This window comes from Otolemur garnettii, unplaced genomic scaffold (assembly GCF_000181295.1).
Source record: "Otolemur garnettii isolate 467f Iridium unplaced genomic scaffold, OtoGar3 scaffold00006, whole genome shotgun sequence".
NCBI classification, from domain to species: domain Eukaryota; kingdom Metazoa; phylum Chordata; class Mammalia; order Primates; family Galagidae; genus Otolemur; species Otolemur garnettii.
In genome coordinates, this window is record NW_003852401.1 from 33,425,530 (window position 1) to 33,438,732 (window position 13,203).

Consider the following 13,203-nt stretch of genomic DNA (forward strand, 5'->3'; position numbering starts at 1 on the left):
AAAAAAAAAAAAACTACAGTATAATTAACTCATACTTAATCACTTATTTAAGTCAGGGTCCACAGAAAGTCAGTTTGTGATTGCTAGATATGTCTCTTCATTTTTTTTTTTTGAATGACTGTTTCCTTTCTCTGTCTTCTCTTTTTAACTGCAATTTATTTATTGAAAAAATTAGGTCAACTAACTCGAATTTCCCAATCTGGGCATTGCTCACTGCATTCCCATGGAAATTCATTTGTTCTGTTCCTCTGTTCTTTATGTTTTTGTCAATTGGTGTTAGGTCTGGAGGTTTGATTCTATTTAAGTTCTATATGTCATTTGTTTGTGTATGTGTCTGTCTGTCTATCTGTCTATCTATCTATCTATCTATCATCTATCTGTAATCATCTTTCTCATGGGGAGAGGGAAGAATATATCATACAGAATATCAGGTTCTTTCATCAGAGGCACGTAGCATCTGGTTGTCACTCTTCCTGTGATATTAGCATCCATTGATGACCAGATGACCCTTATCTAGCTCTGTTATTTCACTGAGGGTTACAAAATGATGATATTTTAATTCGATTTTTCTCAGTTATTAGCTAAAACATTTTATAAAGAAACATAGATCCTCATCAGCTGGTTACCTGGTGGAATAGTTCACATAACAGGATAAGTGCTTGATTTTTGCCCTTTATTTAGGGGTTTTTAAAATAATGAGCTTTTTTTTTTTTTGAAACAGAGTCTCACTTGGTTGCCCCAGGTAGGGTGCTGTGGAGTCATAGCTCACAACAACCTCAAACTCTTGGGCTCAAATGATTCTCTTGCCTTAGCCTCCCTGGTAGCTGGGACTACCAGCTCCTGCCATAACGCCCAGTTTTTTTTAGAGACAGGGTCTCACTCTTGCTCAGCCTAGTGTGTTATAATATCTTGAAATATCTGCTTCTCCTCATCCCCATTGCCCCTGCATTAGTCCAAACCATCACCTTTTATCTGTACTATTTGACTGGTCTTCCAATCCAAACTTGCTTCTCCCCAGTTCACTTTCCTTGCAGGCAATTTTTTTTTTTAAGAGTTCAAATCAGTTTATTTGGGACAGATGAAAATCAGCCTTTTTTGTTTGTTTGGTTTTGAGATAGAGTTTCACTTTGTCGTCCACAGTAGAGTTCCATGGTGTCATAGCTCACAGCAACCTCAAACTCTTGGGCTCAAGCAGTTCTCTTGCCTCAGCCTCCCAAGTAGCTGGGACTACAAGTGCCCACCACAATGCCTGGCTATTTTTAGAGACAGGGTCTCGCTTTTCCTCAGGTAGGTCTTGAACTCAGGAGCTCAAGCAATCCACCCACCTTGGCCTCTCAGAGTGCTAGGATTATAGGTGTGAGCCACCTCACCTGGCCTAGTCTTTTGTTTCTTAATATTTTATTTTTAGTGTTTTCTAAAATGAAACTGAAGCTTTTGTTTTTATTCTTTTTTCCCCCTTTCCCCTGTCATTAGTTATCTTTCTACCCAGTAACCTTGCCTTCAGGGAAGGCCTCAGGCTGGGGATTGACTGAAGCCTTTTGTTTTGTGTACTTGTCACTGGGCGAGAGGAAGTTGGAGGCACAGTTGTCTGAATGGAGTATCTGCTGCGGGTGTGTTTCATGGTGGCCACGGTGCATGTGGCTAGTCGTTCTCTGTTGGGAATGGAGTAATGGCAGCTTAGCACCACAGGCTTTTTTTCTCTTCTGCATGACTAAGGAACATGCAGACAAATGTATTTGTCAGCCTCTGTGGCAGCAGATATTTAATAGGCTGAAAAGAAAACTAGAAAAAAATTCTCAAGACCAGGCATGGTGGCTCATGCCTGTAATCCTAGCACTCTGGGAGGCCAGGCAGGTGGATTGCCTGAGCTCACAGGTTCAAGACTAGCCTGAGCAAGAATGAATAGCCAGCCATTGTGGTGTGGCTTATAGTCCCAGCTTCCCGGGAGGCGGAGGTAAGGGAATCACTGGAGCCTAAGAGTTTGAGGTTGCTGTGAGCTCTGACACCACGATCCTCTACCAAGGATGATAAAGTGAGACTCTTGTCTCAAAAAAAGTGAAAAAAATTCCCAAGGAAAATATAATTCCTGGGTCAGATGGAAGATAATGACTTTTTGAATTGTCAAGAACAATGAAAGCCAAAACAAAAAAAAAAAAACCCAAAGCATTGAGCAAGTTGTAAATCCTGTTTTTCTCCCCTCACCCGTTTCTTTCAGACGCTATTCGAACATCAAGCAATGCCGAGGACTATCTTGATGATGAAGACTCAGATTAATTCCATTCCGAAGCTTTGAGATCTAATACTTCTGTTGCTTTTGCCATTCCAAAATTTTGTCTTTGCCAGGAGAGTGTTGGTAACTGTAAAAAAACAAAGAAGTATGGATGGACACAGCAGCGTTGCATGTGTTTTGAGTACAACGTGTAAATGAATAGTTCTCACCTTTGGTTTGCCAATAAGTGACATGATACTTTCTGTGTAAAATACATTTAGGTTCCCCAGAGTAGAACAAGAAGAGATTATTTCTATTTATCAAGCTAAAGGAATTTTAAGAGATTTTTTTTCTTTACAAAAGTTTTTTTTTCCTTTTTCTTTTTTTTTTTTTTTTAGTTCTTTACCTCAACGATTTGAGATATTTTCAGTAGATTTTTCAAGGGGGGGGGGAAGTGCTTATTATAATAATAAACCAAAATACTTAACAGAAAATCGTCAGCTATTCTGACAAAAATAAACATTTTAAGAGACTTTATTGCATTTGTCTGTTTCTGTGGTATCACTCATTGCTAGTAAATAAATAAAGCTTTTTCTATTTAGGCTAAGAGCTGATTTTATTTTTAAAGATATTTTATATTTATTAATACAGGAGAATCATGATAGCCACCTTTCTGCTCAGCTTCTTGTATCTGCTTTGATTAAAGTCAAGGCAATAATCCCTGAGGAGATACATGTCTAATAAAATGTATAATTTTAATAATTGTGAGACTTTTAGTTTTTATCTCCAAGGTTATACTTAGAGAAAAGAAATCTAGCCTCATACACTCTGCTTAAGATTTGAAAGGTCAAAAATTTTAAAAAATTAAATTAAAAAAAAAAGATGAGAAAGGTCAAAAAATTGATTTTCTTATAGAAGATCAAATAGTTTTCTGTGTGGAATAACCAGGAGCTTTGAAATTATTTTGGGTTCACATCTTCCTAGGATGATATTTGTTTTCTCAAAGTATGGATCTGGCGCACAATGATTCAGATTCTTTTGTAGAAACATCACTTAACATTGCAGAGAGCTTTTCTGTCTGACTGACGTGACACTTTATTTGAAGTTTTAATTTTGTATCACTACAGTGATGATAGTAAATAGGACATGACCACTGGAATATGCCTAGCTTCCAGGCTCAGGGCTCAGAAGTATAATACATTTTACAAGATGACTTTGCTGCTACTTTCTTTTTTTTTTTTGAGACTGAGCCTCACTTTCTTGCTCTCGGTAGAGTGCTATGGTGTCATAGTGCACAGCAACTTCAAACTCTTGGGCAAGACGGGATCTTGCTCTTGCTCAGGCTAGTCTTGAACCTGTGAGCTCAGGCAATCCACCTGCCTTGGCTTGGCCTCCCAGAGTGCTGGGATTATAGCTGTGAGACACCATGCCCGGCCCCTTTGCTGCTAATTTCAAAAAATACACTGATGCTTGGCGCCTGTAGCTCAGTGAGTAGGGCGCCAGCCACAGCCGGTGGGTTTGAGCCTGGCCTGGGCCTGCTAAACAATGACAACTGCAACCAAAAAAATAGCTGGGCACTGTGGCGGGCACCTGGAGTCCCAGCTACTCAGGAGGCTGAGGCAAGAGAATCACTTGAGCCCAAGAGTTTGAGGTTGCTGTGAGCTGGGACACCATGGCACTCTATGGAGGGCAACATAGTGAGACTCTGTCTCAAAAAAAAAAAAAAAAGAAAAAAATACATTGATCAAGAAAAGGAAATGTGTGATACAGAAGGAAGTGGGTTTGCTCAGGAAATGAGTGGCTCTATCATAGTTTCTTCTGTCTGTGACTGTTTTTTCTCTGTGAGTACCTTCAGAAGTGTACAGTATACAGTTAAAGGTCTTTCAGTTATCCTAAGTACATTTTAGTAGAAAGGAAATCTGTACATCTAGTGACAACAAAGGACGAAATTCTGAAATAAATTCTGAAACGATTCAAAGAGGGTATTTTATTTAAAAAAATATGTTATTAAATTTGATTTAACCATTTATATTTCTTCCTAAGCATAAATTTGAGGATACAAAAGCCTTCTTGAAATGGTATTTCTTCCCATAAAGGCTTTAAAGATTTTTCTTTAAAATGGGGGTGGTGCCTTAACCAAAAATTCTTAACAAAAACAAACCTATAATTTTTTGCTCTTCTATGCTTTGGGCCTGTGGTAATTAGGAGAGGTGCCAACTAAACATTGTTAGTTTTTTAACATGGGCAGAGATAATACAGTTTGTGTGACTGTAGATGATTTTTATGAAAATGCTATGTGCTTGATTTAGATACCTTATCTGTACAACTGAGAGAAAGAATGGTAGAGGTTTCACTGTCATTACTGTTAACATTATTGATCCAATAAGAATTCTAGAAATTTGGCCAACTGTAGTTTTTTTGAAAGGAAAAAGAGGACTTATTTATAGGAATGATGTTTTTCTTTATTTTGGTGAAACATGACAACTCATTTTAATTGGGGATGAAACTCCATGGGCATTTTTTTTTTTTTTTTTTGAGACTTAAGAGTCTCATTTTGTCACCCTCGTCACCTTTGTCGTTCTCTTACCTCAGCCAATCAAGTAGCTGGGACTACAGGCGCCTGCCACAACACCCAGCTATTTTTAGAGATGGGGGTCTTGCTCTTGCTCAGGCTGGTCTTGAACCTGTGAGCTCAGAGAGTCCACCTGCCTTGGCCTCCCAGAGTGCTAGGATTACAGGTGTGAGCTACCATGCCTGGCCCTCCATGGGAATCTTTTTATTTTTTGCTGCTTGTTTATTCAGCCTAGCTGATCTGAACTTTCTCAGAGATTATTTAGTGCTTAACTCAGCAACAAAAATGAGTTCTGAGGAACTCACCAGACTGTGCACAAGAGAGCTTTGCTCATGTTCTGGAAATGACTTAGGAGGTTTTGTGGTAACCTGAGCTTTCTGACAGTGCTGTGACCTAACTTCTTCCCAGGCATCACATCCTTTAGATAGAAAACGCCCTCCAGCCTGAGGCAGCTCGATACTTGCTTAGCCCAAAGGAGCTTCGTACAGAGACAGTTTTTATCAGGGGTTCCCATTATAGTTTCCTTTCTGAGACTTCTCTGTTGCAAATAATTTTGTCATTGGACTGACATGCATTATAACTGTTAGCATCTTTATTTTTTAATGAGCTCCATTAAAAAAATGGAGTGGTCATGTTATTATCCAAAGGGAAATACTATGCAAAGCAATAGTGACTTTATTTTCTTTTAATTTTAAAAAACAAATTGGCTTGGCGCCTGTGGCTTAAGTGGCTAAGGAGCCAGCCACATACATCTGAACTGGCGGGTTCGAATCCAGCCTGGGCCTACCAAACCAGCAATGATGGCTGCAACAAAAAATAGCCAGGTGTTGTGGTGGGCACCTGGAGTCCCAGCTACTTGGGAGGCAGAGGCAGGAGAATCTCTTGAGCCCAGGAGTTGGAGGTTGCTGTGAGCTGTGATGGTACAGCACTCTACCCAGGGTGACAGCTTGAGGCTCTGTCTCAAAAAAACCAAAAAAAAAAAAAAAAAAAAAAAAAAACCAAATTGAAATTCAGAAATTTCAGATAATTTTAGGTAGAGATGCCTTGGCACCTGTCGCTCAGTGAGTAGGGTACTGGCCACATACACCAAGGCTGGGTTTGAGCCCAGCCCATGCCTGCTAAATAACAGTGACAACTGCAACCAAAAAAATAGCTGGGCATTGTAGTGGGTGCCTGTAGTCCCAGCTACAATGCCCAGCTGGGAGGGTGAGGCAAGAGAATTGCTTAAGCTGAAGAGTTTGAGGTTGCTGTGAGCTGTGATGCCTTGGCACTCTACCGAGGGTGACATAGTGAGACTGTGTCTCAAAAAAAACACACAAAAAATTAGGTAAAGGAAAATGCAATTTTTCCATAAGAATGTTTTTCATAAATTGTTCTTTGTTGTGTAGCATTTCTGCTCTTACTGATATTTTTTCTCATTGTAAGCACTCTATTTCTCAACTTTGTACATGATGATGTCTTTTCTGATAGGCTTTCTTACCTAGGATTTATATTTGATCATCCACCTTTCCCTACTGACTTCGATTTTGGTTTTTCTTCTCCTGATTTTTATATTATTAATGTATGTATGAAGCAGTAACACACAGAGCAAGGATACAAAATGTCTGATTACTAAAAGCTGAGGCTTTGGTAAGAGAAGTATCGGAAAAGATTCTTCTACCCCTGATTCAACTGCAAATACAGCTTCGGTGAACAATTTTCTTAAGTGAAGGAAAAGGAGCAGACCACAAATTTATGGTTTCTGTTTCCTAATTTCTTAATAATAAGCTTTTACATCTGCTCCTCCCTTAAAATGACATGAAATTAAATAAAACAACTATTTATTAAATGCCTACTCTGCCAGTTCCTGTATGAGGCACTTTCACAGACATGTCATGTCATCTTTCCAGCAACTCTGGGCGATGAACGTTACTGCCCAGGTCTTTTTACAGAGAAGCTGAGGTTTGAAGATGCTAAGTAGCTGGTTCAAGGTGACACTGCATCAAGAGGATGCACCAGTTTGGCAGACACCTGAGTCCAGGCACCTGCTGCCTGCTGCAACGGTCAGATATCATTCACATGTGGTTAGAAAAATGTGGAGTGGCTTATGCTTGTAATCCTAGGCTAAGACAGGAGGATTTCTTGAGTCCAGGAGTTTGAGACCAGCCTGAGCAAGCTCAAAACCCTATCTCTACTAAAAATAGAAAAATTAGCCATGGTGGGTACCTGTCGTTCCGGCTACTGGAGGAATTAAGGCAGGAGGATTGCTTGAACCTGGGCATTTTAGGTTGCTGTGAGCTGAGCTAGGCTGATGCCACCACACTCTAACCTGGGAGATTCTGTCTCAAACAAACAAAAAATTCAGTAGAAGAATAGCGCCTTTTCCAAGTCAAGCCCTAGATGTAGACCTATAATAATTTCAGCATATCTGCTAATCAGTTTGTCATGCTATTTAACCAACCATCAGAGCTCCTAGAAAAGTTCTGGCAGAACTTTTTGATTTGCAATAACTTTGTAGAAATACGATTTAATGAAGAATAGTTTGCTCTCATGATTTGCAAATTTCCTGCTGTGTGCTAGTCTGTGAATAAGTACTAAAGAGGGAAAGCTTAGATCAGCAGCTATTGGCTTGGCTTTGAGTTTACATTGCTAAGTTCAGCAGTTCTCTCAGTCTGAGAACTCCTCACTTAGTTCCGTGAAAATAAAATGTGTTGGGCACGGTGGCTTGTCAGGGCCCAGGACTGGCCAGGTCTCTGGCCCAGCTTAGGTAGATTCTGGATGCAGACCACTAAGCTACCTTGCTCAGGAACAGTTTCTTGTAGGTGCTTGAGGGCTATCTACTTTAGCTGGAGAGAGAGAGACAGAGTATCTTAGAGAGAGTAAAGGTCTTCTTAGAATCTATAGCTCTTAGCCTTTAGCAGAGCTTGGTAATCTTCAGCAGAGACGCTGTGCTGGCGTTCTGCAGGCAGGAGAGGAGACAGAGAGTAAGCATGCCTGTAATAGAATGCGCATGCTCCCGACTGCCTGCTCCGCCAGCCTAATATAAGGCTGAGCTCGTGCTTCTCAACACCACAGGTGTAGAGACTGCCAATTCACCAATGCTCTCATCTCGCGAGCTCTCTCATGCTTGTTAGAACTAAATCTCTCTCCATGCCCTGTTCACCAAGGTGTTCCCTTATAGGTATAACTCTCACTCCTCTTAGCCATAGGCTATACGGGCTGCTACAGTGGCTCATGCCTGTAATCCTAGTGCTCTGGGAGGCTGGGGTGGGCGGATTGCTTGAGCTCATGAGTTTGAGACTAAAAGCAAAAGACCTGAGCAAAAAGTGAGACCCCGTCTCTACAAAAAATAGAAAAACTGAGGCAAGAGGATCACTTGAGCACCAGTTGGAGGTTGCCGTGAGCTATGATGCCACAGCACTCTACCAAGGGCGACAGCTTGAAACTCTGGCTCAAAAAAAGAAAAAAAGAAAAAAGAAAACGTGTCCTTGGGAAGGGTCAGAGAACGTCGTCTTACCTCAGGCTGGGAGCTCATCGTGGACATGGAGGTAACATCGCCCTTCCCTGGCAGTTCTGCTGTCTTCTGTTGGTCCTGTAAGCTTGGGTTTCCCCGCAGGTTCAGGCTCCTGCCTAAGCCTGTGCTATCGGTGACTGGGAGCTGGAGTGATGCCAGGTGTGCTGGAAAGGCAAACAGGAAATCCAAAAAGTATGTGTTAGGCCGGGTGCAGTAGCTGGGGCCTGTAATCACTCTGGGAGGCTGAGGCGGATGGATCGCCTGACCTCACAGGTTCGAGACCAGCCTGAGCCAGAGTGAGACCTTTCTAAAAATAGCCAGATGTTGGGGTGGGCGCCTCTAGTCCCAACTACTTGGGAGGCTGAGGCAAGAGAATCGCTTGAACCCAAGAGTTTGAGGTTGCTGTGAGTTATGATGCCACAGGGCAACAAAGTGAGACTGTCTCAAAAAAAAAAAAAAAAAAGAAGTGGTTAAGAGTACAGGCTTTGGGGTCAAACTATCTGGATTCAAATCTGGCTTTCCTGCTCATTGTTGAGTATTCTTGGACAGGTTACCTAAACAGTCCAATTCCTTAGCTATGAAATGGGGAAGTAGCAGTACCAACTACCTAGAGCTGGAGGACTGAATAAAATGACTTAGAATAGTGCCTGGTAGAGTAATTGTTCAATAACTGTTTGCTATAAACTTCCTGAATATGGACGTTTTCATTAAGAACAAATAGAAGTGTGTGTGTGTCCAAGAATGCTGTGTCAACAAATGTTTTTCAGGTTTACTGCCATTATTGTGAAAAGCAGAATTTCCTAAAATACAAAAGTGAATGGAAAATAATGATGTTTCCTTCTAGCCGTTAAGGTGTATTTGTGTGTGGCATTTTTCAGTATAAATGTACTTTTTTGAGCTACAGGGAAGAGGTAGATAACTAGAAAAGACCTGGCTGTTATTGTTATTAAAAGAATTCAAAGGTCAAGTAGGGAGGATGTCTGCCCCAGATTCAGTTTTACATTATTGCTTTGGAGTGATGTGATGGGCTCGAAGCATCCAGTGTTTGGTGGGTGATGAACCCAAATTAGAAAGATGTTCAGTGCGACCATCTGCCTCCAATTATTGAAATGGATAAGCTTTACAACTTTGTTTCCCCTGTGAATTTAGTCTCACCGTGTCACGAGATAGAGAATTAAGACTCTTAGCAGTTTCATAAGCATCACTAACTTTGAACAAGAAGGCAAAAGCGTAAGAACTAAATTGTGTATATCATCATTTTCAATTCCAGAAGGGAAACAGTTGAGGCCACAAGGAAAATGTCTTTTTATACCAGGAGTGAGTCTGAGATGGGGCAGTAAGTCCTGTTTGGACCCAGGTTGGCCTAAAGAATTAGCCAAAACCAGTTGTTGACTGAAATTAGAAATAACTATGGAGAAACGTATAGCTCTGAAAGCTCTCAGATAGGGAGGGTGTATCACCATGGCACAGGGCTCAGGGAAGCCCCCTGCCTGTCATGTCTGAGTTCTGTGCCTTGGTCCTTGTGACGTACCTGGAATGAGGACCAGGTGATACTGGCTCCTCGTTGTATGAAGCTAGGTGTCAATGCTGCATCAATTTTTTAGAAGGCTCAACAAGGACCTGTTGTGTTTTTTTTTAATTTTTAAAATTTTTGTTATTATGGTTACATATAGTTGTATATCTTTATAGGGTACATGTGATGTTTTGATACAGCCATATAATGTGAATTAAGTCCGGATAATGGGGCATCCATCATCTCAGGCATTTAACATATTTTCATGTTAGGAATATTTCAATTCCCCTTTTTTTGTCAATTAAGGACTTGAATTTTGAGAACTTCAGGTCATACAGCTGGTCACTGTGTGTGATACCCTCATCTGCAGCAGGACTCATGATGAATTCCTGCACTTAATCTCAGAGCCAGGGTTCAGATGCTGGGTCTCATGGTGGAAAAGGCACCTGGGGGTCTTCTGCATATAGCCCAGTACATGGTGGGCTCTGGTGTAGTCAGAGATTTTTACTGGATCTTGAGATCTGCTGTGGTAGTGCTGGGAGTATTTCTCCTCTGTGAGTCATGTGCTTATCAGATATTGTTTCGGTTTGGGCCTCCGTTCACAGATACCATATGGAGTTTATGAATGCCTTTCTTCTCGATTTTAAAGTTGGAAATTGTGTCCAGGTGCGGTGACTCTCATCTGTAATCCTAGCACTCTGGGAGGCCAAGGTGGGTGGATTGCTTGAGCTCAGGAGTTTGAGACTAGCCTGAGAAAAAGTGAGATCCTGTCTCTACTAAAAAGAGAAAAAAATTACCTGGGCACTGTGGACACCTGTAGTCCCAGCCACTTGGGAGGCTGAGGCAAGAGCATCACTAAAACCCAGAAGTTTGAGGTTTATTTGAGCTATGACATCATAGCTTTCTTTCAATAAATAAATAAATAAATAAAATTGGAAATTGTGCCTTTGATCTTTCACTCCATTTTTTACAATTGGTTAGCAATAGTTTCTTCTGTACTGCTATTAGGATTCAGTAATTACTACTACTTCCTCTAGTAAGCATTCTTTCCTTGCTAAGAAATCTCAGTGTGAAATCTCTAACTGCTAAGATGAGAATTGTTTATAGATTCTGTTCCTGATACAGTCCTTAGATGTTCAGACCCATGTCTTGTCCCTACCTCCTTTTTAGTAGCTATAGCCCAAGGCCTAGACGTGACATGCTGTTAGGAGCATAAATGAATGACAGAGCTGATTACCGACACAGGAATACAGGGTATTTGAGACAGTCGCCATGGGTGTTTCTTTCCAGATCATGTTGCTGCAGAAGAGATCATTTTTCCCACTGTAGGCTTTTCCCTTTAGTGAATTGTCCACGTGCTGTGTACTCAGCTGGCTCTCTCCTTCCCTTCCTTTCCCTTCAACTACATTTTAGCCACACACAGGGGAACAGGAAGGGCCTGATTAAATCAACTGACTTTTTTTTAACTTTTATCTTCTGAGCATGCTTAATAGGGCAGGAATTGAAGTGTTACCAAAATGAAATTTGAGATCATAGCCTTTATTATCCATGTTTTATGGCTGTCCCCTGATACTGTTCCTAGATAAACAGGAGTTGAGTGTCTTGTGTCCTAACTTTTATGGTATCTTATTTAGTACAATAACAGGATTGCTCAATCCCATGGAGTATGTCCTGTCACAAAATATATATGTTCACCGCTTTCTGTTTCTTTGACCTATCAGTGATGAATACCATTTTCATGTATTAAAGCACTTCCTTTTTACCTTGGAGAATAAGAATAATATGCTGAATGGCTCTACTTAGTAGTAGTGTAGCGGCATTGCCCTTTAGACTCATTAAGGAATCTTAAGAATGAAACCATGGTAAATAGGTAACATTGCAGTAAATATCAGTGACTATTAGGTTTTCCTTTGAGGCAAGAGTCTAGTAATTTTTTTTATGTTTTATGATATTTTATCAAGAGGTAACACAAATGATTTACAATTTTAACTTATTTTCAAGATATTTAGAGTAAAACATAGATAATCATTCTTTGTTACTATTAACACTGAGTATTCTGTACAAATTTTTTGGGTTGTTTATGCACAGTTATGATCAAGGCACAATTTTTAAAATTTTTTATTAAATCATAAACACATAGATCATATATACATTAATGCATTTATGGGGTACAATGGGCTGATTTCATATAGAATTAGGAATGCTTACATCACACTGGTTGATATATACCTCGTCTTGTTTACTTAGTTATTGTGTTAAGACATTTATACTCTATACTAATAGATCCGACATGTACCCTTGCATTGTGCACCACTGGTGTGATCCCACCATTCACCCTCCCTCAATCTGACCTCCACCCTTCCTTCCCATCCCTCCTCCTCCCTCCTTCATCTTGGGCCATAGTTGTGATCTATTCTTCATATGAAAGTGTGAGTGATTGTAAATTGGTTTCATAATAGTACTGCGTACATGGGATATTTTATCTTCCATTCTTGAGATACTTTACTAAGAAGGATGTGTTCCGGCTCCATCCATGTAAACGTAAAAGAGGTAAAGTCTCCATCTTTTTTAAGGCTGCATAGTATTCCATGGTATACATATACCACAATTTATTAATCCATTCATGGGGTCAGTGGGCACTTGGCTATTATGAATTGAGCTGCAATGCACAATGTGGAGCAAATATCTTTGTTATAAAGTGATTTTTGGTCTTTTGGATATACACCTAGTAGAGGAATTGCAGGATCAAATGGCAGGTCTACTTTTAGACCCCTGAGTATTCTCCTTATTTCTTTCCAAAAGGGATGTATTAGCTTGCACTCCCACCAGCAGTGCAGAAGTGTTCCCTTTTCTCTACATCCACAAATCTGTAGTTGTGGGATTTTGTTATGTGAGTGAGTCTTACAGAAGTTAGATGATATCTCAAAGTGGTTTTGATTTGCATTTCACTGATGATTAAGGATGGTGAGCAATTTTTCATGTGTCTATAGGCCATGCACCTATCTTCTTCAGAAAAGCTTCTGTTTAAGTCCCTTGCCCACAATGAAATGGGATTAGTTGTTCTTTTCTTATTAAGTTTGAGTTCTCTGTGGATTCTGGTTATTAAACTTTTGTCAGAAGTATAACCTGCAAATATCCTCTCTCATTCTGAGGGCTGTCTGCTTGCTTTACTTACTGTGTTCTTGGCTGTGCAGAAGCTTTTTAGTTTGATCAGATCCCAGTATTGTATTTTTGGTGTTGCTTCAATTGCCCAGGGGGTCCTCCTCGTAAAATATTCTCCCAGGCCGATTTCTTCAAGTGTTTTCCCTGCACTCTCTTCTAGTATTTTTATAGTTTCATGTCTTAAGTTTAAATCTTTTATCCAGTGAGAATCAATTTTTGTTAATGGTGAAAGGTAGGGGTCCAGTTTCAGTCTT

At 40.3% G+C, this 13,203-nt stretch overlaps 1 protein-coding gene across 1 annotated transcript in view; it reads left to right on the plus strand.

Annotated features, from left to right (window-relative positions):
- Nucleotides 1–2,746, plus strand: part of OSTF1 (osteoclast stimulating factor 1) — a 59,586-nt gene extending 56,840 nt beyond the window's left edge. The window contains exon 10 of the mRNA XM_012814072.1: nucleotides 2,216–2,746. Within this exon, the coding sequence (XP_012669526.1) occupies nucleotides 2,216–2,274 (59 nt within the window). The 3' untranslated portion in view covers nucleotides 2,275–2,746. The remainder of the gene's footprint in view (nucleotides 1–2,215) is intronic.
- Nucleotides 2,747–13,203: the final 10,457 nt, after the last annotated feature.